The sequence below is a fragment of the Chiloscyllium plagiosum genome, unplaced genomic scaffold (assembly GCF_037043375.1).
Source record: "Chiloscyllium plagiosum isolate Xiang-an unplaced genomic scaffold, Cpla_swu_hap1 HiC_scaffold_4, whole genome shotgun sequence".
In the NCBI taxonomy this organism is placed as follows: domain Eukaryota; kingdom Metazoa; phylum Chordata; class Chondrichthyes; order Orectolobiformes; family Hemiscylliidae; genus Chiloscyllium; species Chiloscyllium plagiosum.
The window spans coordinates 5,502,502-5,528,366 of NW_028270142.1; the positions used below are offsets into that span (position 1 = coordinate 5,502,502).

The 25,865-nt window shown below is 51.0% G+C and overlaps 1 protein-coding gene across 20 annotated transcripts in view; it reads left to right on the top strand.

The window, feature by feature from the left end:
• The window catches only part of LOC122549449 (uncharacterized), a 47,664-nt gene that overhangs the window by 14,584 nt on the left and 7,215 nt on the right, over positions 1 to 25,865 (top strand). For 6 of the 20 annotated variants that reach the window (XR_015756882.1, XR_015756887.1, XR_015756886.1 and 3 more), the window contains 4 exons: positions 11,618 to 11,970; positions 13,887 to 14,067; positions 15,341 to 15,716; positions 16,433 to 16,528. Coding sequence is in view for 9 of the 20 variants with exons in the window: in XM_087985922.1 (XP_087842048.1) it covers positions 11,618 to 11,782 (165 nt within the window). In the remaining 11 variants the exon portion in view is untranslated. The remainder of the gene's footprint in view (positions 1 to 11,617; positions 11,971 to 13,886; positions 14,068 to 15,340; positions 15,717 to 16,432; positions 16,529 to 25,865) is intronic. The other 14 variants (XR_015756884.1, XM_087985924.1, XR_015756881.1 and 11 more) reach the window with 13 other exon arrangements.

Sequence of the window (25,865 nt, forward strand, 5' to 3'; positions counted from 1 at the left end):
GGGGTGGTGGGGATTGTGTGTGTGTGGGGGTGGTGGGGAGAGTGTGTGTGTGGGGTGGGGAAGTGTGTGTGTGTGGGCATGGTGGGGAGTGTGTGTGTGAATGTGGGGGTGGTGGGGAGTGTGAGTGAGTGTGGGGTTGGTGGGGATTGAGTGTGTGTGTGGCGGTGGTGGGTAGTGTGTGTGTGTGTGTGTGTGTGGGGGGGGTGGTGGGGAGTGCGTGAGTGTGTGGGTGTGGTGGGAAGTGTGTGAGTGAGTGTGGGGATGGTGGGGAGAGTGTGTGGGGGGGAGTGGTGGGGAGCATGTGTGAGTGTGGGGGTGGTGGGGAGTGTGTGTGTGTGGGGGGGTGGCGAGTGTGTGTGTGATTGTGGGGGTGGTGGGGAGTGTGTGTGAGTGGGGGGGTGGGGAGTGTGAGTGTGAGTGTAGGGGTGGTGGGGAGTGTGTGTGAGTGGGGGTGGTGGGGAGTGCGTGAGTGTTTGAGGGGGTGGGGAGTGAGTGAGTATGGGGGTGGTGGGGTGTGTGTGTCGGTGTGGTGGGGAGTGTGTGTGAGTGTGGGGGTGGTGGGGAGTGTGTGTGTGGGGGGCGTTGGTGGGGAGCGTATGTGAGTGTGGGGGTGGTGGGGTGTGTGTGAGTGAGTGTGGGGAGTGTGTGTGTGAGGGGGTGGTGAGGAGTGTGTGTGTGTGTGTGTGTGGCGGGGTGGTGGGGAGTGTGTGTGTGTGTGGGGGGGTGGTGACGAGTGTGTGTGAGTGTGGGGGTGGTGGGGAGTGTGTGTGTGTGTGGGGGGGTGGGGAGTGTGTGTGGGGGGGTGGGGAGTGTGTGTGAGTGTGGGGGGTGGGGGGAGTGTGTGTGTGTAGGGGTGGTGTGGAGTGTGTGTGTGTGTGGGCGTGGTGGGGAGTGTGTGTGTGAATGTGGGGGTGGTGGGGCGTGTGAGTGAGTGTGGGGGTGGGGATTGAGTGTGTGTGTGGCGGTCGTGGGGAGTGTGTGTGTGAGTGTGGGGGGTGGTGGGGAGTGTGTGTGTATGGGGGTGGTGGGGAGAGTGTGTGTGTGTGGGGGGTGGGAAGTGTGTGTGTGTGGGCATGATGGGGAGTGTGTGTGTGAATGTGGGGGTGGTGGGGAGTGTCAGTGAGTGTGGGGGTGGTGGGGATTGAGTGTGTGTGTGTGTTTGTGTGGGGGTGGTGGGGAGTGCGTGAGTGTGTGGGTGTGGTGGGGAGTGTGTGAGTGAGTGTGGGGGTGGTGGGGAGAGTGTGTGTGGGGGAGTGGTGGGGAGCATGTGTGAGTGTGGGTGTGGTGGGGAGTGTGTGTGTGTGTGGGGGGGGTGGTGGGGAGTGTGTGTGCGTGTGGGGGTGGTGGGGAGTGTGTGTGAGTGTGTGGGGGGTGGTGGGGAGTGTGTGTGTGTGTGGGGGTGGTGGGGAGTGTGTGTGCGTGGGGGTGGTGGGGAGTGTGTGTGAGTGGGGGTGGTGGGGAGTGCGTGAGTGTTTGAGGGGGTGGGGAGTGAGTGAGTATGGGGGTGGTGGGGTGTGTGAGTGTGGGGGGTGGTGGGGAGTGTGTGTGAGTGTGGGGGTGGTGGGGAGTGTGTGAGTGAGTGTGGGGAGTGTGTGTGTGGGGGGGTGGTGAGGAGTGTGTGTGTGTGGCGGGGTGGTGTGGAGTGTGTGTGTGTGGGGGGGGGGTGGTGGCGAGTGTGTGTGAGTGTGGGGGTGGTGGGGAGTGTGTGTATGTGTGGGGGGGTGGGGAGTGTGTGTGAGTGTGGGGGTGGTGGGGAGTGTGTGAGGGTGGTGGGGAGTGTATGTGTGGGAGCGGTGGGGAGTGTGTGGGGGTAGTGGGGAGTGTGTATGTGTGGAGGTGGTGGGGAGTGTGTGTGTGTTGGGGTGGTGGGGAGTGTGTGAGTGAGGGTGTGGTGGGGTGGTGGGGAGTGTGTGTGTGGGGGTGGTGGGGAGTGCGTGAGTGTGTGGGTGTGGTGGGGAGCATGTATCTGTGGGGGATGGTGGGCAGTGTGTGTGAGTGTGGGAGTGGTGGGGAGTGTGTGTGTGTTGGGGTGTTGGGGAGTGCGTGTGTGAGTGTGTGGGGTGGTAGGGAATGTGTGAGTGTGAGGGTGGTGGGGAGTGTCTGAGTGTGGGTGTGGTGGGGTGGTGGGGAGTGTGTGTGTGGGGGTGGTGAGGAGTGCGTGAGTGTGTGGGTGTGGTGGGGAGTGTGTGAGTGCATGTGGTGGGGCGTGTGTGAGTGTGTGGGGGTGGGAGTGGTGGGGAGTACATGTGTGTGGGGTGTGGTGGGGAGCATGTATCTGTGGGGGATGGTGGGCAGTGTGTGTGAGTGTGGGAGTGGTGGGGAGTGTGTGTGTGGGGGCTGGTGGGGAGTGTGTGTGAATGTGTGTGGGGGGTGATGGGTGTGTGTCCGGGGATGGGGAATGTGTGTGCGTGTGTGTGGGGGGGCTGGGGTGTATGTGTGAATGTGGGGGTGGTGGGTGTGTGTGTGAGTGTGGTGGGGAGTGTGTGTGAATGTGAGTGGGGGGGTGGTGGGGAGTGTGTGTGAGAGTGCGGGGAGTGGTGGGGAGTGTGTGTGTGAGTGTGGGGATGGTAGGGAGTGTGTGTGTGTTGGGTGGTGGGTAGTTGTGTGTGGGGGAGGTAGTGTGGAGCGTGTGTGAGAGTGTGGGGGTGTGGGGAGAGTGCATGTGAGGAGGTGGTGGGGAATATCTGTGAGTGTGTGTGTCTAGGGGGATGGTGGGGAGTGTGTCGGGGTGGTGCTGGTGGGGACTGTGTGTGAGTGTGGGGTGGTGCGGAGTATGTGTGAGTGTGTATTTGGGGGAGGGTGGTGGGGAGTGTGTGTGTGTGGGGGTGGCGGGGAATGTGTCTGTGAGTGTGGGTGTGGTGGGGAGTGTGTGTGTGAGTGTGGGGTAGTGGGGAGTGTGTGTGTGTGGGGGGGGGTTGTGGGGAGTGTATGTGAGTGTGTGGGGTAGTGGGGAGTGTGTGTGTGTGAGGGGGAGTTTGTGGGGAGTGTATGTGAGTGTGTGGGGTGGTGGGGAGTGTGTGTGCGTGGGGGTGGTGCGGTGTGTGTGTGTGTGTGTGTGTGGGCGTGGTGGGGAGTGTGTGTGTGAATGTGGAGGTGGTGGGGAGTGTGAGTGAGTGTGGGGGTGGGGATTGAGTGTGTGTCTGGCGGTCGTGGGGAGTGTGTGTGTGAGTGTGGGGGTGGTGGGGAGTGTGTGTGTGAGTGTGGGGGTGGTGGGGAATGTGTCTGTGAGTGTGGGTGTGGTGGGGAGTGTGTGTGTGAGTGTGGGGTAGTGGGGAGTGTGTGTGGGGGGGGGTTGTGGGGAGTGTATGTGAGTGTGTGGGGTAGTGGGGAGTGTGTGTGTGTGGGGGGGAGTTTGTGGGGAGTGTATGTGAGTGTGTGGGGTGGTGGGGAGTGTGTGTGCGTGGGGGTGGTGTGGTGTGTGTGTGTGTGTGGGCGTGGTGGGGAGTGTGTGTGTGAATGTGGAGGTGGTGGGGAGTGTGAGTGAGTGTGGGGGTGGGGATTGAGTGTGTGTCTGGCGGTCTTGGGGAGTGTGTGTGTGAGTGTGGGGGTGGTGGGGAGTGTGTGTGTGTGGGGTTGGTGGGGAATGTGTCTGTGAGTGTTGGTGTGGTGGGGAGTGTGTGTGTGAGTGTGGGGGTGGTGGGGAGTGTGTGTGTGTGGGTTGTGGGAAGTGTGGGTGTGTGGACGTGGTGGGGAGTGTGTGTGTGAATGTGGGGGTGGTGGGGAGTGTGAGTGAGTGTGGGGGTGGTGTGGATTGAATGTGTGTGTGGCGGTGGTGGGGAGTGTGGGGGTGGTGTGGAGTGTGAGAGTGTGTGGGTGTGGTGGGGAGTGTATGTGTGAGTGTGGGGGTAGTGGGGAGTGTGTGTGTGGGAGTGGTGGGGAGTGTGTGAGTGTGGGAGTGGTGGGGAGTGTGTGTGTGTGTGTGGAGGTGGTGGGAAGTGTGTGAGTGTGTGGGGTGGTGGGGAGTGTGTGTTTGGGGGGGTTGTGTGGAGTCTATGTGAGTGTGTGGGGTGGTGGGGAGTGTGTGTGAGTGTGGGGGGTAGTGGGGAGTGTGTGTGCGTGGGGTGGTGCGGAGTATGTGTGTATGGGAGTGGTGGGGAGTGCGTGAGTGTGTGGGGGTGGTGGGAAGTGTGTGTGTGTGGGGTTAGTGGGGAGTGTGCGCGTCTGTGGGGGGGGTGGGGAGTGTGTGTGTGTGGGGGTGGTGGAGAGTGTGTGTGTGGGTGTGGGGCTGGTGTGGAGTATGTGTGTGTGGGGGGGTGGTTGGGAGTGCGTGAGTGTGTGGGGGTGGTGGGGAGTGTGTGTGTGTGTGTGGGGCTGGTGTGGAGTGTGTGTGTGGGGGGGTGGTTGGGAGTGCGTGAGTGTGTGGGGGTGGTGGGGAGTGTGTGTGTGTGTGGGGTTGGTGGGGAGTGTGCGCGTCTGTGGGGGGGGTGGGGAGTGTGTGTGTGTGGGGGTGGTGGGGAGTGTGTGTGTGTGTGGGGCTGGTGTGGAGTGTGTGTGTGGGGTGGTGGTTGGGAGTGCGTGAGTGTGTGGGGGTGGTGGGGAGTGTGTGTGTGTGGTGGTGGGGAGTGTGTGTGTGTATGGGGCTTGGTGGGGAGCATGTGTGAGTGTGGGCGTGGTGGGGAGTGTGTGTGTGAGTGTGGGGGTGGTGGGGAGTGTGTGTGAGGGTGTGGTGGGGAGTGCCTGAGTGTTTGGGGGGGGTGGCGAGTGAGTGAGTATGGGGTTGGTGTGGTGTGTGTGTGTGTGGGTCTGGTGGGGAGTGTGTGTGAGTGTGGGGGTGGTGGAGAGTGTGTGTGAATGTGTGGGGAGTGTGTGGGGGGGTGGTGGGGAGTGTGTCTGTGAGTGTGGGGAGTGTGTGGGGGGGTGGTGGGGAGTGTGTGTGTGGGGGTGGTGGGGAGTGTGTGTGAATGTGTGGGGAGTGTGTGGGGGGGTCGTGGAGAGTGTGTGTGTGTGGGGGGGGTTGGTGGGGACCGTATGTGATTGTTGGGGTGGTGGGGAGTGTGTGAGTGAGTGTGGGGAGTGTGTGTGTGGGGGGGTGGTGAGGAGTGTGGGTGTGGCGGGGTGGTGGGGAGTGTGTGTGTGTGTGGGGGATGGTGGCGAGTGTGTGTGAGAGTGGGGTGTGGTGGGGATTGTGTGTGAATGTGTGGGGAATGTGTGTGGGGGGTGATGGGGAGTGTGTGTGAATGTGTGTGGAATGTGTGTGGGGGTTGGTGGGGAGTGTGTGTGAGTGTGTGGGGCGTGTGTGTGCGCGGGTGGTGGGGAGTGTGTGTGTGAGTGTGTGGGTGGTGGGGAGTATGTGTGAATTTGATTAGATTACTTTAGATTACTTTACAGTGTGGAAACAGGCCCTTCGGCCCAACAAGTCCACACCGATGTGTGGGGGTGGTGGGGAGTGTGTGTGAATGTGTGGGGAATGTGTGTAGGGGGGTGGTGGGGAGTGTGTGTGAGTGTGTGTGAGTGTGTGAGGAGTGTGTGTGTGGGGGTGGTGGGGAGTGTGTGTGAGTGCGTGGGGGTGATTGGAGAGTGTGTGTGTGAGTGTGTGGGGAGTGTGTGAATGTGTGGGGTGTGTGTGTGGGGGGGGTGGTGGGGAGTGTGTGTGGGGTGGTTGGGGAATGTGTGTGATGTGTGGGGAGTGTGTGTGGGGGGGTGGTGGGGAGTGTGTGTTTGGGGTAGTGGTGGGTGTGTGTGAGTGTGTGGGGTGTGTGTGTGTGGGGGTGGTGGGGAGTGTGTGTGTTTGGGGGATGGTGGGGAGTGTGTGTGAGTGTGTGGGGAGTGTGAGTTTGGGGGTGGTGGGGTGTGTGTGTGTATGGGTTGGTGGGGAGTGTGTGTGAGTGTGTAGTGAGTGTGAGTGTGGGTGTGGTGGGGTGTGTGTGTGTGTATGGGTTGATGGGGAGTGTGTGTGAGTGTGTGGGGAGTGTGTGTGAGTGTGTGGGTAGTGTGAGTGTGGGTGTGGTGGGGGTGTGTGAGTGTGTGGGGAGTGTGAGTGAGTGTGTGGGTAGTGTGAGTGTGGGTGTGGTGGGGGGGTGTGAGTGTGTGGGGAGTGTGAGTGTGGGGGTGGTGGGGTGTGTGTGTGTATGGGTTGGTGGAGAGTGTGTGTGAGTGTGTAGGGAGTGTGAGTATGGGTGTGGTGGGGGATGTGTGTGAGTTCTGTAGTGTGTGTGTGTGATTGTGTGGGGGGGTGTGTGAGTTGTGGGGTGTGTGTGTGGGGGGATGGGTTGGTGGGGAGTGTGTATGAGTGTGTAGGGCGTGAGAGTGTGGGTGTGGTGGGGGTGTGTGTGAGTGTGTGGGGAGTGTGAGTGTGGGGGTGGTGGGGTGTGTGTGTGAGTGTGTGGGGAGTGTGAGTGTTTGATGTGGTGGGGAGTGTGTGTGTGAGTGTGTGGGGAGTGTGTGTGGGGTGTGTGTGTGTGTGTGGGGTATGTGAGAGTGTGTGGGGAGTGTGAGTGTTTGATGTGGTGGGGAATGTGTGTGTGAGTGTGTGGGGAGTGTGTGGGGGGGTGGTGGGGGGTGTGAGTGTGTGGGGTGTGTGTGTGAGTGTGTGTGGGGTGTGTGTGTGTGTGGGGTGTGTGTGAGTGTGTGGGGTGTGTGGGGAGTGTGTGGGTGGGGGTGTGTGTGAGTGTGTGGGGTGTGTGTGAGTGTGGGGGTGTGTGTGGGGTGTGTGTGAGTGTGTGTGGGGAGTGTGTGGGGTGTGTTGAGTGTGTGGGGTGTGTGTGTGAGTGTGTGGGGTGTGTGTGTGAGTGTGTGTGGGGTGTGTGGGGAGTGTGTGGGGTGTGTGTGAGTGTGTGGGGTGTGTGTGTGAGTGTGTGGGGTGTGTGTGGGGAGTGTGTGGGGAGTGTGTGGGGTGTGTGTGAGTGTGTGTGGGGTGTGTGTGTGAGTGTGTGGGGAGTGTGTGAGTGTGGGGTGTGTGTGAGTGTGTGGGGTGTGTGTGTGAGTGTGTGGGGAGTGTGTGAGTGTGTGTGTGAGTGTGTGGGTGGTGGGGGTGTGTGGGGGGAGTGTGTGGGGAGTGTGTGAGTGTGTGTGTGAGTGTGTGGGTGGTGGGGGTGTGTGGGGGGAGTGTGTGGGGAGTGTGTGAGTGTGTGGGGTGTGTGTGAGTGTGTGGGGAGTGTGTGAGTGTGTGTGTGAGTGTGTGGGTGGTGGGGGTGTGTGGGGGGAGTGTGTGGGGAGTGTGTGAGTGTTTGTGTGTGAGTGTGTGGGTGGTGGGGGTGTGTGTGGGGAGTGTGTGTGCGGGGGTGGTGGGGAGTGTGTGAGTGTTGGGGTGGTGGGGAGTGTGTGTGAATGTGTGTGTGAGTGTGTGGGGGGGTCGTGGGGAGTGTGTGTGTGTGGGGGGGGGTTGGTGGGGAGTGTGTGTGTGTGTGGGGGATGGTGGGGAGTGTGTGTGAGAGTGGGGGGTGGTGGGGATTGTGTGTGAATGTGTGTGGAATGTGTGTGGGGGTTGGTGGGGAGTGTGTGTGAGTGTGTGGGGCGTGTGTGTGCGCGGGTGGTGGGGAGTGTGTGTGAGTGTGTGGGTGGTGGGGAGTATGTGTGAATTTGATTAGATTACTTTAGATTACTTTACAGTGTGGAAACAGGCCCTTCGGCCCAACAAGTCCACACCGATGTGTGGGGGTGGTGGGGAGTGTGTGTGAATGTGTGGGGAATGTGTGTAGGGGGGCGGTGGGGAGTGTGTGTGAGTGTATGTGAGTGTGTGAGGAGTGTGTGTGTGGGGGTGGTGGGGAGTGTGTGTGAATGTGTGGGGAATGTGTGTAGGGGGGTGGTGGGGAGTGTGTGTGAGTGTGTGTGAGTGTGTGAGGAGTGTGTGTGTGGGGGTGGTGGGGAGTGTGTGTGTGAGTGTGTGGGGAGTGTGTGTGAATGTGTGGGGTGTGTGTGTGGGGGGGGTGGTGGGGAGTGTGTGTGGGGTGGTTGGGGAATGTGTGTGATGTGTGGGGAGTGTGTGTGTGGGGGTGGTATGGAATGTGTGTGTGACTGTGGGGGTGGTGGAGTGTGCGTGTGTGAGTGTGGGGGTGGTGGAGTGTGCGTGTGTGAGTGTGGGGGTGGTGGAGAGTGTGTGTGAATGTGTGGGGAGTGTGTGGGGGGGTGGTGGGGAGTGTGTCTGTGAGTGTGGGGAGTGTGTGGGGGTGTGGTGGGGAGTGTGTGTGTGGGGGTGGTGGGGAGTGTGTGTGAATGTGTGGGGAGTGTGTGGGGGGGTCGTGGGGAGTGTGTGTGTGGGGGGGGGGTTGGTGGGGAGCGTATGTGAGTGTGGGGGTGGTGGGGAGTATGTGAGTGAGTGTGGGGAGTGTGTGTGTGGGGGGGTGGTGAGGAGTGTGTGTGTGTGGCGGGGTGGTGGGAAGTGTGTGTGTGTGTGGGGGATGGTGGCGAGTGTGTGTGAGAGTGGGGGGTGGTGGGGATTGTGTGTGAATGTGTGGGGAATGTGTGTGGGGGGTGGTGGGGAGTGTGTGTGAATGTGTGTGGAATGTGTGTGGGGGTTGGTGGGGAGTGTGTGTGTGTGTGGGGCATGTGTGTGCGCGGGTGGTGGGGAGTGTGTGTGTGAGTGTGTGGGTGGTGGGGAGTATGTGTGAATTTGATTAGATTACTTTAGATTACTTTACAGTGTGGAAACAGGCCCTTCGGCCCAACAAGTCCACACCGATGTGTGGGGGTGGTGGGGAGTGTGTGTGAATGTGTGGGGAATGTGTGTAGGGGGGTGGTGGGGAGTGTGTGTGAGTGTGTGTGAGTGTGTGAGGAGTGTGTGTGAGTGCGTGGGGGTGATTGGAGAGTGTGTGTGTGAGTGTGTGGGGAGTGTGTGTGAATGTGTGGGGTGTGTGTGTGGGGTGGTTGGGGAATGTGTGTGATGTGTGGGGAGTGTGTGTGTGGGGGTGGTGAGGAGTGTGTGTGTGGGGTAGTGGTGGGTGTGTGTGAGTGTGTGGGGAGTGTGTGTTTGGGGGATGGTGGGGAGTGTGTGTGTGTGTGGGGAGTGTGAGTTTGGGGGTGGTGGGGTGTGTGTGTGTATGGGTTGGTGGGGAGTGTGTGTGAGTGTGTAGGGAGTGTGAGTGTGGATGTGGTGGGGTGTGTGTGTGTGTGTGGGGAGTGTGAGTGTGGGGGTAATGGGGTGTGTGTGTGTGTGTATGGGTTGATGGGGAGTGTGTGTGAGTGTGTAGGGAGTGTGAGTGTGGATGTGGTCGGGGGTGTGTGTGGGGAGTGCGCATGAGTGTGTGGGTAGTGTGAGTGTGGGGGTGGTGGGGTGTGTGTGTGTGCGTGTATGGGTTGGTGGGGAGTGTGTGTGAGTGTGTGGGGAGTGTGTGTGAGTGTGTGGGTAGTGTGAGTGTGGGTGTGGTGGGGGTGTGTGAGTGTGTGGGGAGTGTGAGTGAGTGTGTGGGTAGTGTGAGTGTGGGTGTGGTGGGGGGGTGTGAGTGTGTGGGGAGTGTGAGTGTGGGGGTGGTGGGGTGTGTGTGTGTATGGGTTGGTGGAGAGTGTGTGTGAGTGTGTGGGGAGTGTGTGTGTGGGTGTGGTGGGGGGTGTGAGTGTGTGGGGAGTGTGAGTGTGGGGGTGGTGGGGTGTGTGTGTATGGGTTGGTGGAGAGTGTGTGTGAGTGTGTAGGGAGTGTGAGTATGGGTGTGGTGGGGGGTGTGTGTGAGTTCTGTAGTGTGTGTGTGTGATTGTGTGGGGGGGTTTGTGAGTTGTGGGGTGTGTGTGTGAGTGTGTGTATGGGTTGGTGGGGAGTGTGTATGAGTGTGTAGGGAGTGAGAGTGTGGGTGTGGTGGGGGTGTGTGTGAGTGTGTGGGGAGTGTGAGTGTGGGGGTGGTGGGGTGTGTGTGTGAGTGTGTGGGGAGTGTGAGTGTTTGATGTGGTGGGGAGTGTGTGTGTGAGTGTGTGGGGAGTGTGTGTGGGGTGTGTGTGTGTGTGGGGGGGTATGTGTGAGTGTGTGGGGAGTGTGAGTGTTTGATTTGGTGGGGAATGTGTGTGTGAGTGTGTGGGGAGTGTGTGGGGGGGTGGTGGGGTGTGTGTGTGAGTGTGTGTGAGGTGTGTGTGTGTGAGGTGTGTGTGTGTGGGGTGTGTGTGAGTGTGTGGGGTGTGTGGGGAGTGTGTGGGTGGGGGTGTGTGTGAGTGTGTGGGGTGTGTGTGAGTGTGGGGGTGTGGGGGTGTGTGTGGGGTGTGTGTGAGTGTGTGTGGGGAGTGTGTGGGGTGTGTTGAGTGTGTGGGGTGTGTGTGTGAGTGTGTGGGGTGTGTGTGTGAGTGTGTGGGGTGTGTGTGGGGAGTGTGTGGGGAGTGTGTGGGGTGTGTGTGAGTGTGTGTGGGGTGTGTGTGTGAGTGTGTGGGGAGTGTGTGAGTGTGGGGTGTGTGTGAGTGTGTGGGGTGTGTGTGAGTGTGTGGGAAGTGTGTGAGTGTGTGTGTGTGTGGGTGGTGGGGAGGTGTGGGGGGAGTGTGTGGGGAGTGTGTGAGTGTGTGGGGTGTGTGTGAGTGTGTGGGGAGTGTGTGAGTGTGTGGGTGGTGGGTGTGTGTGGGGGGAGTGTGTGGGGAGTGTGTGAGTGTGTGTGTGAGTGTGTGGGTGGTGGGGGTGTGTGTGGGGAGTGTGTGGGGTGTGTGTGTGTGTGTGGGGTGCGTGGGGAGTGTGTGGGGTGTGTGTGAGTGTGTGAGTGTGTGAGTGTGTGTGGGGAGTGTGTGGGGAGTGTGTGTGAGTGTGTGGGGTGTGTGTGAGTGTGTGGGGTTTGTGTGTGTGAGTGTGTGGGTTGTGTGTGTGTGGGTGGTGGGGGTGTGTGTGGGGAGTGTGTGAGTGTTTGTGTGAGTGTGGGTGGTGGGGGTGTGTGTGGGGAGTGTGTGGGGTGTGTGGAATGTGTGTGGGGAGTGTGTGGGGTGTGTGTGTGTGTGTGGGGTGTGTGTGTGAGTGTGTGGGGTGTGTGTGAGTGTGTGTGGTGTGTGTGAGTGTGTGTGTGGGGGGGGAGTGTGTGGGGTGTGTGTGAGTGTGTGGGGTGTGTGGGGAGTGTGTGTGAGTGTGTGTGGGGAGTGTGTGTGTGTGTGAGGGGTGTGTGTGTGTGTGTGGGGGGGGGAGTGTGTGGGGTGTGTGTGAGTGTGTGGGGTGTGTGTGTGAGTGTGTGGGGTGTGTGTGTGAGTGTGTGGGGTGTGTGTGTGTGTGGGGGGGGGGGAGTGCGTGGGGTGTGTGTGAGTGTGTGGGGTGTGTGGGGAGTGTGTGTGAGTGTGTGTGGGGAGTGTGTGTGTGTGTGAGGGGTGTGTGTGTGTGTGTGGGGGGGGGGAGTGTGTGGGGTGTGTGTGAGTGTGTGTGTGGGGGGGGAGTGTGTGGGGTGTGTGTGAGTGTGTGGGGTGTGTGGGGAGTGTGTGTGAGTGTGTGTGGGGAGTGTGTGTGTGTGTGAGGGGTGTGTGTGTGTGTGTGTGTGGGGGGGGGGAGTGTGTGGGGTGTGTGTGAGTGTGTGGGGTGTGTGTGAGTGTGTAGGGTGTGTGTGTGTGAGTGTCTGGGGTGTGTGTGTGTGGGGGTGGGGGCTGGTGGAGAGTGTCAGGACAATGGGACCAGAAAGCGCAGCAATGTGACTGCAGCTACCGAGCGGCTCCTTCCTGGGATGGGGTGCCCAGCTTTTTGTTCATTGTTTCCACCCCCGATGCGGAGCCTCTTTTAACGAGATATCTTTGCGTCTTACAGGATGGTTCCCGTTCCGCCGTGAGCTCTGCCCGAGTTCCCTGTGCGAAAGGCCAGGCTGCTGTGATTGTGGAGGCGGCCGTTTTGCCTGACGCCCTGCTCGGCCCCGCAGCTTGGATCGCGCCGTCAATGGAAAGCTCCCTCTCAGCAGCTTGTAGCCCCCAGTGATTGTGAAAGGAGGAAGAGAAAGAAAAAGACGCCAGAATGATTCTCAAAGGCTTTTCTTCAGCGGGGACTGACAGTGCAGCTCTGTGACGCCAAAAGGCTTACTGCCCAGATCACTCTCCACTACTGCCATTGAGTAAACCTTCCAACACAACTGTCCTGCACACTGCAGACCCTGCGATAGCGGTCAGGTGATGTTTCTTTTAACCTGTGTATGTGTGTGTACCTATGTGTGCGTATCTCTGTGTGTGTATCTGTGTAGTGTATGTGTGTGTATATATCTGTGTGTATCTGCGTACTGTATCTGTGTGCGCGTGTAGTGTGTGTGTTGTATAGTGTTTGTATGTGCGTTGCGTGTGTTGTGTGTGCATCTGTGTGTGTCTTTGTGTGTGTATATGTGTGTGTGCGTGTGTGTGAGAGAAAATATGCTTTAAAATCCCAACATTTGCCGCAGCAATGTGCGAGTGACAGGAGCTGGACCAGATGGGTTTTTCTGTACACAAGGGATTGGCGTGGCCAGGAAGCTCATCCACCTGCTTTTGCGCACTGCAGTCAGAGACGGAGGGAGGGAGGAAGACAGAGAGAAGGGGGAAGATAGAGAGAGAGGGCGAAGAGAGAGGGAGAGAAAGAAAGCAACTTGTTTCTGCCATTTGATGTTCTGAGGTAACTGAAAGGAAAGGGCGCGGGTTTTGTAGCCTTCTATCTTTCTGGTGAACAAAGATCTTGCTCACAAGAGCTGAAAACATGTTCCGTTTGTAAGACAGACCTGTCAGTGAGACTGAGCTGGTTATAAAAACCCGGACTGAAATACAGACTTGGCCGCATCAACCCGAGCTGTAGGAGCTGTTCGAATGAGGGCCATATCTTACCGTAAGGATCTGGGGGGATAATGCTGCAGTTTATATGAGGGACCCTTTAGACTGGTGGAGACAGCCAGCCGAGGGCAGCATTTCATTTCCGTGTATCCATTCGGGTTTTGTTGTGGTTTTCTCTGAGCGATGCTGCGGAATGAGCCGTGCTGTGGGTTTGGTGAATTGTTGCTGTCTGTCTCCCTTCCAGCCGATCGCAGACCCGCGCTCTCCGTGTTCACAGCGGACCTTGATTTAATGTTATACAATTAAGGCACGCGGTGAATGCCAAGAGCCGAGCCACTGACTACACCTCCACCCAGTAACCGGGCAGCTCCAACCCAACCTGGACCCAACACACCACCCTTACCCAGGCAGCCTGACTCCCAACCAATACCAACAACGCACAGAGAAACAAACACAGGCATCAAACACAGAACCAGACAGCTCATGACCTCATTAACTCTCCCCACACCTTAGGTGCACAATATATTGTTGGGATGCTCCTGGGACGGGTTAACGCCATTATATTGTAGGCAGGATTAGAGTGGTGCTGGAAAAACACAGGGCAGCATCCGAGGAGCAGGGAAATCGACGTTTTGGGCAAAAGTCCTTCATCAGGAATGAGGCCTGTACATCAGGATGAAATGTCGATTCTCCTGCTCCTCGGATGCTGCCTGACCTGCTGTGCTTTTCCAGCACCACTCTAATCTAGACTCTAACCTCCAGCATCTGCAGTCACGACTTTCACCATTACATTGTAGCTTGTTTGTTCTATGCTTGTCTCATTTTTGTCAGTCTAACTTTCCAATGGAATTTCAACCCACTTTGACCCAGCACTCGATCTAGCAGGAGGGGTTTGGGGTGTGGGGGGGTGGGGGGGGGGGGGGAGGTGTGGGGGGGTGGGGGCAGTGTTCAGTTTCCATTGACACGGAAACACAGATCCCCCGACTGAGCCAGCTCTCGATGCGGACATCTGACCTTATTATCGCCTTCCTAGTTTGCTTCCACTCAGACCCCAGCTGAGAGGTAAGGTTTCCAAAATAGAGGCGCCTTGGCAGTTACAACAGTGACAATGGAGCGACCCCCGCCCACCCAATCCCCACAAGTGCTGACTGACACCAGTCCCAGTGACTCGACTCCTCGCTTTCGCTGCTCCTCGGATGCTGCCTGAAACTGCTGTGCTCTTCCAGCACCACTAATCCAGAATCTGTTTTCCGGCATCTGCAGTCATTGTTTTTACCTCCTCTCAATAACAGATCACCTGAAATACTGAGTCTCATCGACACTTGCTTTTACTTTTTAACCTGCTCCTGCATGGCCCAAGACGTTTTAATTTTGTCCAAGGACAGCGACAGATGAAGATTGAAATGTAAAGTCGCCACTTCGCTGCCGATTTGGAAACACACGATGCAATAGGGAACGGAAGTGCCCGGGACGGTAATATTTGACAATAGTTTTGCGAGAACAATCGTAGCTTGGGTTTGGCTTCTTGCTATCTCTCTGCCCCAGAGACAAAACTCCTTTTCAATCCCATTAAGTCAGAACAATTGAAGTGGTTAGTAATGCCAGAAAGATTTTGTTGAACGGTCTCAAAGAACGGTACCTGCCTCACGGACTCCCAAAGCTGGATGCAACATCTATTGCACATTTCATTAATTTCATTACAAAATGAAAGAATATAATCCCCATCCCCCCATCCCCCTTATTTTTGATGTGGAGATGCCGGTGTTGGACTGGGGTGGACAAGGTCAGAAGTCACACGACACCAGGTTATACTGGAACAGGTTTTTGCAGCGCTCCGAAAGCTTGTGATCTCCGATAAACCTGGACCATAACCTGGAGTGTGTGACTTTCCCCCCCCTTTTTTTTTATAAGGGGTTCAGAAATACTGTAGCACTCTGAGCACCGACTCCTGACAATCTCTCGGAGTCTTCCCCAATGCCCTTTTCAGTCAAACTTTGGAAAAACTCTGACAGAAGCAAACTTGAAAATTCCACTTAGGAACCAAACCATTATCTTCCAGTTTGTTGGGTTTTGTCCATTTGATGCATTAGTGACTGCTTCGGTGTGGAAGAAGCGATTGATGGTGGATTTGAGGCATCCAACACACTCCACACCGCAAAAGACTCATCTTGACTGGAAACTTAGCTCTCTCTCTCTCTCTCCATGGATGCTGCCTGACCCACTGGGATCTCCAGCATTTTTAAAATATTGTTTTCAGGACAGATTCCAACATCTATAGTAATTTGTTCCAACAAAAACTGTTCCTTGGAAATGACCGAAAACAATCGACAGAATCGACTCAATATTTCAAGCCAAAATTTTCACAGTTCGTGCCATTTTGGGAGATTTTTTTTAAACAAAAATAATAACACATGTCTGGAGCAGGTATTACTTGAACCCAGACCCCAGGCTCAGAGGGCACGCACAACCACTGTAATACTAGAGTCCTTGGCTGACAGTAATTTGTGTAACGAATCATTGTGTAACCAATGTCTGACCAAGGTTTGGGATAGACTCGCTCACAGGTTAGTTGCCTGAACTGCTGTGCTCTTCCAGCACCATTAATCCAGAATCTGGTTTCCAGCATCTGCAGTCATTGTTTTTACCCAGAGAGTCCCTTCGCCGATTCGAGTGTGCTGGTCTATTCCTCTGGATGGTCCGATTTCTGAATGATAACAGAGATATTTGTCCCCTTTCTACATTACAGCCCTTCAGAGATCTTTCACCAGTTGCAAAGCGCATTGGCACATCATGAAAACGCGCTCCCACCAGTTCTGAGGAAGGGTCACTTGACCCGAAACATTAACTGATTTCTCTCCAAAGATGCTGCCAGACCTGCTGCGCTTTTCCAGCAATTTCTATTTTCGTTCCTGAAGAAGGGTCACTGGACCCGAAACATTGTCTCTGTGTTTTCTCTCTTCACAGATGCTGCCAGACCTGCTGAGATTCTCCAACACTCACTGTGTTTATTTCAGGTTTCCAGCATCCGCGGTTCGTGCTTTGTTTTGGCACATCCTGAAGGCGCTACTGAAGTGCAACTCTCCAAAGTAGGTGGAAAGGCAGATTTAACGCCACGGCGGAAGGTCAGTTTATGTGGTCTATTTCCATGCTGTATGTTCCCCAAAATATGTTAAAACTTCCCAGGGTTTGAGAGGAACACCAAGGTGAGAATCAGCACATTCAACATTAGATTTCTTACAATCCCACACCCACCCTCCGAAAACCCACTCCTGCACCTATCACTATGGGCAGTTTAGCATGGCCAATTCACATGGCCCGCACAACTTTGGACTGTAGGAGGAAACCCACGCAGACACAGGGAGAATGTGCAAACTTCGCACACTCACCCGAGGCTGGAATTGAACCCGGGTGCTAACCCCTGAGCCACTGTGCCGCCCGAGGTAAGTGATTCAGAGTCTCCATAGTTCTTCGGAAGTGTGTAACTAGTTCCATTAAATTCAGACCAATTTGGTTAACAATAGAGTCATCTCAAATTGGATTTTCCTTTGGGGGTAGGGTTGGCGCCACTTTCATTCGGTTTTGCTTTTTTAACCAGGGTCCCCTGAACCCTTGCGGTTGGATTCTGAGAGAGTCCTATGGAAGGATTTCCCATCATGAACATGTTCTTTCTTCCCCCTTACAGCTTATATTTTCACAATTAAATTACTCGACGGGCCCCGGAAATATAAAGGCATATTTTTTTTTGCCCTGGAAAGTTCAAAAGTTAAGCGCCTGTTACAGTAGCGAGAGCGCGGTCCTGACTCAGTTACCATTTTCACTTCCAAATTCTTCCCTTCAGGTTTGTACCGTTGGCCCGGGGAAGTGAACTGGCGAAACCCATGCTAGAGGGCACAGAAATAAGACAAAATAAAAATCCAGCTTAACTCCCAGTCAGGTCAGTCTCTGGATTGTTTGTGCATGTCAGACTTAAATGTACAGGCAGGAATTTGCTATAGTTCATCTAACCCCTCCCAGAATTGAAGTTGAAGGAATCATTTAAAGGATTTTGTATGTACCATTCTTAAATGTCTGATTTATAAAGAGTCATCTAGACTGGAAATGTTAGCTCTCTCTCTCTCTCTATGGATGCTGCCTGTCCCACTGTGATCTCCAGCATTTGTTGGTTTCAGTACATATTCCAGCATTTGTAGTAATTGATTCTGAGATAACACAAATTAGTTTTCATTTACTCATTCTAGGGAGCAAATAAATACATTAAAATAGTGTAGAAATAGACAGAACCTCTCTTTAAAATCAGGGAATACGTGTGTGGTGATAAAAACGCCATTGGATAAACCTGCAAATTCAACCACAGAAAGAAACAAAACGGAATTTTCAAGGCGTTGGGTTTCGCGCTGATTTTGAGTTGATGCTACATTATAACTGACCTTCAGTTGGTCATTTTTGTCAGCAGCTGCTTCTATTGCACCTGCAGTCCCCACCACCGATTGTTAACTGTGTGAAAATAATTACACAGTCACAGAGAAACAGACCCTTCGGTCCAACCCGTCCATGCCTAACAGGTATCACAGAACGTGGATGGGCTGATGCCCATCCAACCTACACTGCTCCATTATTATCCATAGGAATGTCCAATGCCCATATCCTAAATTCATTTAGTCCCATTGGTCAGCATTTGGCCCATATCCCTCTAAACACTTACTAAATTACCCATAGTGCTCAGCGATGTGTGTAGTAGGTTAGGTGCGTTAGACATGGGCAAAGTTAGGGGTTTGGTCTGGATGGGATACCGTTAAGGGTCCCTGTGGACTTGTTGGACTGAATGAGCAGTTCCCACACTGTTGGGATTCTATGGACTCTATTCATATATCCATCCAGATGCCTTTTAAGTGCAATTGTACCAGCCTCCACCACTTCATCTGGCAGCTCATTCCATGCCCACCACCCTCTGTGTGAAAAGTTGCCCTTAGGTCCTTTTTAAACCTTTCTCTTCTCACTCTAAACCTATGCCCTCTAGTTTTGGACTCTCCTCCCTTGGGGAAAATACCTTGTCTATTTATTATCCATGCCCCTCATTGTTTTATAAACCTCTATAAGGTCACCCCTAAGCCTCTTATTTCCAGGGAAAACAGACCCAGCCAATTCAACTTCTCCCTACAGCTCAAATCTTCCAACCCTGGGTGGCACGGTGGCACAGCAGTTAGGACTGCTACCTCATAGTGCCCGACACCCGGGTTCAATTCCTGCCTTGGGCAACTGTCTGTGTGGAGTTTGCACATTCTCCCGTGTCTGCGTGGGTTTCCTCCGGGTGCTCTGGTTTCCTCCCACAGTCCAAAGATGTGCAGGTCAGGTGAATTGGCCATGCTAAATTGCCTGTAGTGTTAGGTGAAGGGGTAAATGTAGGGGAATGGGTCTGGGTGGGTTGTTCTTTGGAGGATTGGTGTGGTAAAAACAATGACTGCAGATGCTGGAAACCAGATTCTAGATTAGAGTGGTGCTGGAAAAGCACAGCAGTTCAGGCAGCATCTGAGGAGCAGGAAAATCGACATTTCGGGCAAAAGTCCTTCATCAGGAATACAGGCTGAGTGCCTGAAGGGTGGAGAGATAAATGAGAGGAGGGTGGGGTTGGGGAGAAAGTAGCAAGGAGTGCAATGGGTGAATGGGGGTGGGATGAAGGTGATAGGTCAGAGAGGTGGGTGGAGTGGATAGATGAAAAAGAAGATAGGCAGGTAGGACAGGTCATGGGGACAGTGCTGAGCTGGAAGTTTAGAACTGGGGTGAGGTGGGGGAAGGGGAAAGAGGAAACTGGTGAAGTCCACATTGATGCCCTGGGGTTGAAGTGTTCCGAGGCAGAAGATGAGGCGTTCTTCCTCCAGGGTTGGTGTGGACTTGTTGGGCTGAAGGGCCTGTTTGCACACTGTAAGTAATCTAAATCATTTCTGAACACTTTTAAGGTTAATAACATCTTTCCTATCGCAGGGAGATCAGAATTCTTTCTGTTCATTTCAACTACTCATCTTGCACACACAGTTATGTTCCTTGTCTTGGCAAATTCCTGCTGTGTTTCATTTTTAAACTCTGAAATGGAACTGGAATTTTAGTAGAATAACACTTCTCATGAGGACCCTAGCACATTTCAGGGCTTAACCCATGTTTTAGGTCTTTCTTTTAAATTCAAAATGTACTTTCAAAAACAATATTGAGTACAGTTTTCATTGAGACAAATTTTGACTAGTAGACTCTGAAGCCAATTGGAAATAATATGTGAGCAGACATGGACAGAAATAATTAAGTCATTCCAAACTAAATCGGAATGTATTTCCAGCTTTTCTCTGGAATATGATGCTTAACAATAAATGTTAGGGAAATATGTTATTGCAAATTGGAATTGTATAGGAAAGTAATCCCAGCACTTACTTGAAACATAAACAGGAATTGTTCGAGAAACTCAGCAGAGAGTGAAAGCAGAGTTAACGCTTTGAATCCAGTGACCCTTCTTCAGAATATTTACTTGATTCTTTTAAGGGGAGGAGGAATGAGTATCTATATAGTTCTGGGTGCATTGTTTAGTTGCATTTAAGGAGTAGCAGGATGGCCACATGGAGGAGAAATGAAGCTGGGATTTATCCTTAAAATGACGAGGATTGGGAGCATACTACAGTGAAGCACAGAGCCAAGATGGACCAGATGGGTGAATGACCTCTTCCTGTCTTGTATATTCTCTGTAATTTGGTGTTATCATTTGTTGAACTGGAAAACACTTTGAAAATTAGGTCACTGACAGAATTAGAGTCATAGAGTCATAGAGATGTATAGCACAGAAACAGACCCTTCGGTCCAACTCGTCCATGCTGACCAGATATCCTATCCTAATCACAGCCCATTTGCCAGCATAGTTTGCTAATATCCCTCTAAACCCTTCCTATTCATATACCCATCCAGATGCCTTTTAAATGTTGTAATTGTACCAGCCTCCACCACTTCCTCTGGCAGCTCATTCCACACACGCACCACCCTCTGCGTGAAAAGCTGTCCCTTAAATCCTTTTATATCTGTCCCCTCTCACCCTAAACCTATTCCCTCTCGTTCTGGACTCACCCAGTCCAGGGAAAAGACCTTGTCTATTCATCCTAACCATGCCCCTCATGAGTTTCTAAACCCCTCAGCCTTTGATGCTCCAGGGAAAACAGCCTCAGCCTAGTCAGGCTCTCCCTATAGCTCAAACCCTCAACCCTGACAACATGCTTGTAAGTCTTTTCTGAACCCTTTCAAGTTTCACAGCATCCTTCCAATAGGAGGAAAACCAGAATTGCACGCAATATTCCAAAAGTGGTCTAATTAATGTCCTGTACAGCCGGCACGTGACCTCCCAAATCCTATACTCAATACTCTGACCAAGAAAGGAAAGCTTACACACGCCTTCTTCATTATCCTATCTACCTGTGATTCCACTAGGAACTATGAACCTGCAAGATCTCTTTGTTCAACGCTCCCAAGGACCTTACCATTAAATATATAAGCCTGCCCTGATTTGCCTTTCCAAAATGCAACACTAATATTTATCTAAATTATACTCCATCTGCCACTCCTAGATCCAGTGGCTCATCTGATCAAGATTCCGTTATACTGAGGTAACCTTCTCGCTGTCCACTATACCTCCAATCTTGTTGTCTTCTGTAAACTTAGTTACTTTACCTCCTATGCTCACATCCCAACCATTTATGTAAAAGATGAAAAACAGTGGACTCAGCACTGATGCTTGTGGCACACCACTAGTCACAGCCCTCCAGTCTGAAAACCAACCCTCCACAACCACCCTCTGTCTTCTACCTTTGAGCCAGTTCTGTATCCAAATAGCTATTTTCCAAAAAAAGTATGCCCACTGCTCTGCCCTCTTTGCTACTTCAAAAATCTCAATCATATTAGTAAGACAAAATTTCCCACACACAACGCTGTGTTGACTATCCCTTATCCTTGCCTTTCCAAATACATGTAAATCCTGTCCCTCAAAGAACTCTCAGAGTTGTCAGGCATGACCTCCCCTTGATGAAACAAAGTTAACTTTGCCCTTTTTTACCACACACTTTCAAGTATTCAGATCGCATCCTTCATAATGGACACTAGGATCTTACCCATGACTGAGGTTGACCCTTTGGCCCAACTTGCTCATGCTATTCAGTTTTCACAATTAAACTAGCCCTATGTGCCTGTGTTTGGTCTATATTGCTCCATACCTCACCCATCCATGCACATATCTAAATGTTTCTTAAATGACAAAATTGAACTTGCTTCCACCACTATCTCTGGCAGCCTATTCAAGGCTTTCACCACCCTGTGTGTGAAAAAATTGCCCCCATAAACTCCCATAAACCCCATAAACTCCTCTCAACTCCTCTCACTTTAAATCTATGCCCTTTAGTTTCAGATTCCGCACCATGGGGAGAAGCTGTTGGCTACCTACCTTACCTTGGCCTAGATTTTATTGCATGGAGGCACTGGTGTTGGACTGGGGGTGGACAAAGTCAGAAGTCACATGACGCCATGTTATACTTGATGAAGGAGCAGGGCTCTGAAAGCTTATGATTTCAAATAAACCTGTTGGACTATAATCTGGCGTTGCGTGACTCATGATTTTATAGACCTCTAATCAGAGAAGGTGAAATCAATGACAAGAACAAGACAGAAAGGAGAGTAAGAGAAGGGATAAAGACATACAATCAAAGGTCAAGATCAAACAAGGCCACAGTGAAAAACAATGGGAACTAGACAAGTAATAATAAAAAGAGGAGCCTTAAAGCACAGAGCATTCACTATAGAAGAATGGATCAATTGATTAAGCAAATAGGTGAAATATGAATTATATAGTCAGGACTACAAAGACATGGCTGCAGGCTGACCAGGGATGGGAACTGAATATCCAGGGGCATGGAGATTTTGGAATAACAAAGAGGAGAAGGCAGTGGAGTAGATTGATGGTTAAAAGAGGAAATTACCGTGATAGCAAGGCAAGACATTAGCTAAAGAATCATAGAATCCCTACAATGTGGAAAGCGGTCATTTAGCCCATCAAGCCTACACTGACACTCAGATTAATCACTCAGATTTGCATATTAAACATTGGAATCGGAGATACACAAGAGCAAAATTGGGCAATCAAACCACAAACGGCTAAGTGAAAATCTGGCTCCTTTTCCTCACTGGTGTCTGAATTATCTTTGGATCATCATTCCCGTGTGTCTTAGTCTGGAATGAAAACCCCATTTTAGATTAGATTCCCTACAGTATGGAAACAGGCCATTTAGCCCAACATGTCCTCACCAACCCTCCAAAGAGTTACCCACACAGACCCATTCCCCTATCCTATATTTACCCCTGACTAATGCACCTAACACTATGCACAATTTAGTATGGCTAATCCACCTGACCTGCACATCTTTGGTTTGTGGGAGAAAGCCAAAGCACCCGGAGGAAACCCACGCAGACACAGGGAGAATGCACAAATTCCATACAGACAGTTGCCCGAGGTGGGAATTGACACCTGAGTCCCTGGTGATGTTTGGAAGCAGTGCTAACCACTGAGCCACTGTGTCATCCCAAAATTTATTTGATTGAAATGAAACAAGTTTAATTTAAATATTATTCTGTATTCCGAGATTGAATTGTTAATTTAGTATACTGCTGACCTCTATCATGCTATAAGTTCCCCAGTGTTGACTCACTGGAAGATGATTCATTGCTGCAGTGCCTCCTTCTGGAAAGGGGCAAATAGGTAGCTCATTACCCCTACCCCCACCCCCACCAGATTCACTGGGAAGATACATGTGAAAATAATCACACCTGATGCCAGCAAGTCAATATCGATCTAAGTTTGTGCAAACTGGCAAGGTTCTCTTGTGGTGCAGTCATAGTGTCAGGAACCCCAGGTTCACGTCTTACCTTCTCTATAGGTGTGTAATAACATTTCTGATCAGATTGATAAATAAAATACAGTAGTCCAGTAAAACAATGATTAAGGAAAAGATTTCCTTACTTGAAGCATTGTATAGAAATTCTATTTGCATGTTGGCTGTAGAAATACAGAAGGTCAAATCTTTATCACAAGAAGTAGAATATTGCAGTCTTTTGATTTCAGAATCCATGGATAACAATAATGAAATTATGAACTCCCTACATCATTCATTCAGTTTGTGACATTGCAAACATATCATTCCTACTAACTTTTTGATTTTCTCCTTCTCAAACAGAGTAAATGTGTATTAACGTTTTTTATGAAGACAGTGTCCCTTTTATAGAAGTACAGTATTGAGAAAATAGAACAGAGATATATTCTATTAAAGCTATTTCTTACCAGCATTTGACCTTAACACATACTGAGCATTGGGAGGCATGGTGGCTCAGTGGCTAGTGCTGCTGCCTCACAGTACTAGGGACCTGGGCTTGATTCCACTCTTGGGAAACTGTATCAAGCTTGCATGTTCATTCTGTGTCTGTTTGGGCTTCCTCCCAGAGTCCAAAGATGTGCAGGCTAGGTGAATTGGCCATGAGGGAAATGCAAGGTTTCAGGGGGGGTGTGTCTGGGGTGCTCTTTAGCAGGTCAGTGTGAACTAGATGGGCTAAATGGCCTGCTTCCCCATTGTAAGAATTCTATGATCCTGTTGCCAGATTCCTTTACTGTAAACCTTTTTTTATTTTATTCAGCTTTCCAACCAACAGCGACATTGAGGTCTATAGCTCAGACAGGGCCCTTTGACCCATCAAGTCTGCACTGGTCAAGTCAAATTTGATGCATTGCCTTGTATTTCTTGGCATCACAAGTGTACATCTAAAACTAAATGTTATTAGGACTTCTGCCTCTATCATTCTGAAGGCAGAAGTCCTAATAACATTTCCCACAACCTGCTCAATGACTAAAGTTTTTCTTTAATCCTCCTGCCCCTATCTTAAATCTGTGGTAATCTTAAATCAAGGGTAAAAAATTCGTTCCTATATACTTTATCTATATACTTTATCTATATACCTCATAATCTTAGATACCTCAATTATGTCTCCCCACCCCCCGCACCTCCCTCCCTCCCCCACCCACCACGCCAGTTTCCAATGCTCTGAGGAAAGCAACCTTCGATTGTCCAATCTCTCTTTATAACAAACTCTCCACACCCTCTCCAGTGCAATCACATCCCTCTTATAATGGTGGTTCTAAAACTGCACACAATACTCTCGTTGTGGCTTCATGTTTTGTACAGTTCCAGCATCACCTCTCTGCTCTTCAGATTTGTGCCTTGGCTAAGAAAGGTGAATAATCCATATGTATTCTTAACCACCATTTCTACCTGTCTCACTATCTAAAGGGGCTGGTGGACTGACACTCTAGGCTGGTCCTTGGTATTTCCCATGCTACTGCTATTCATTATGCATTTGCTTGTCTTTAGGATTCAGAACTCAATCTTCATTATTGCCATATTTTTGCCTCAGCAAGTGAATTTGGAATGAATTCTCACCCTTTCTCAAACTTCTCTGCACAAATTCCCTTGCCCTCAGCTCAACGTCCTCACTTTCAATTTTGTGTATGTGGCCATCAATTTTGACCCATCAACTATTGATGACAGTCTGCTTCAATCTACCCTGCCTCATCTGTGTTATAAGGAACTGTACTCGGCATTAATGGAATTTTTTAAAAAAATCCACTTTTTATGTCCTTTTCTCTCTTTGTACTTCCCTGAAGGTGGCAATAGCTTATTGAATTTAAATGATACCCACTCAATTGCTTTTGTAAAGTGTGGAGCCGAATATTGCAATGTTTTTACCAAGGTCTTGTTCATTTTGTTTAGGCTCACCATATCCCTTTGATTATTCTATTTTATAATTCATGAGACAAAGCCTTGATTTATATTATTTTTCTTGAGAAACTTATCAACCACAAGTTGGCTTTGACATTCTGTGAACAGATAGTACCAAATTACTCTTTCAGACTGATGCTACTTTTTTCAATATCCTTGATTTAGGAACATTCCATAACAAGTCTAAGAGAGAACTGTCCAAATGCTGTCTGCAGCATGTTCTGTTTGTGTTTTGAATGTTCAGAATCAGCTATGTTTTGTTTTCTGTCCACCTGAGATTGTACTGATTGCTGCATTAATGCAACTATTGGTGTCAATTTGGTATTTTTTGAATATTTATTTGGTATTTATTGAATATGGTGGATGTGGATACATGTTTTTACAGATACACAGCATTTCTCTCTTCATACAGATAACATTTAATGTTAGGAAATGTTAATACCTGTATTCTTCCAACATTAAAAGAAAGATTTATCAGATAGACTTGTGATAGAGTTCTGATTAGGGTTAGTGCATACTTTTTGAGCATTTTGAAATTATGAACAATGGAATGGAATTTAAGGAAAAGTATTTGGCAAATTTGGACTCAGAAATCTTGCTCCAGTATGCTTAAGAGTTAAATCCATGATCAATCTGCTGCATTTTATTGTCAATTCAACATCAACGCCCAGCCAAAATTGCGTTGTAACGCCAAAAGAAAGTTTTTGCATAAGTCGAATGGCAGAAGGCAGTTATAAAAGTACCCTCTAGTAGGAACCCAGATCAACTTGGGAGCATTTAACTTATTCAAACCACTGTCAGAACTTTGATGGTCAAATTCTTGATACACGTTAACAACCAGGGAGGAGATATTTTCTGAAAATGCAAGTGTTAGTATCCATAAAGTGGTCTATAAAGGAACACATAGGCACAGGAACAGGCCGTTCAGCCCCTCAAGCCTGTTCCACCATTCAGTGAGATCATAGCTGATCTGAGGCCTAACTCCATATAACGGCCTTGGGCCATTATTGCTTAATATTTTTGTTTGACAAAAGTTGATCTATGTTAAGTTTAAAATTAACAACTGATCCAACATCGACTGCAATTGTGGGAGAGAGTTCCAAACATCTACCACCCTTTATGTGTCAAAGTGCTTTCTAACATCTCTCCCAAATGGTCTGACTCTAATTCTCACACTATACTACAATTACATACAAATCTCTTTAAGGTTTGTTTATATATTAATATAAAATATTATTATCATTGTTGTTTCTAGATTTTTGGTATTGATACTGCAAATAACTTTTTAAAAATTCATTTATGGGATGTATTATAGAATCCCTAGTGTGGAAACAGGCCATTTGGCCCAACAAGTCCACACTGACCCTCCGAAAAGTATCCCACCCAGACCCATTCCCCAACCCCTATTATTCCACGCATCCCATGACTAATGCA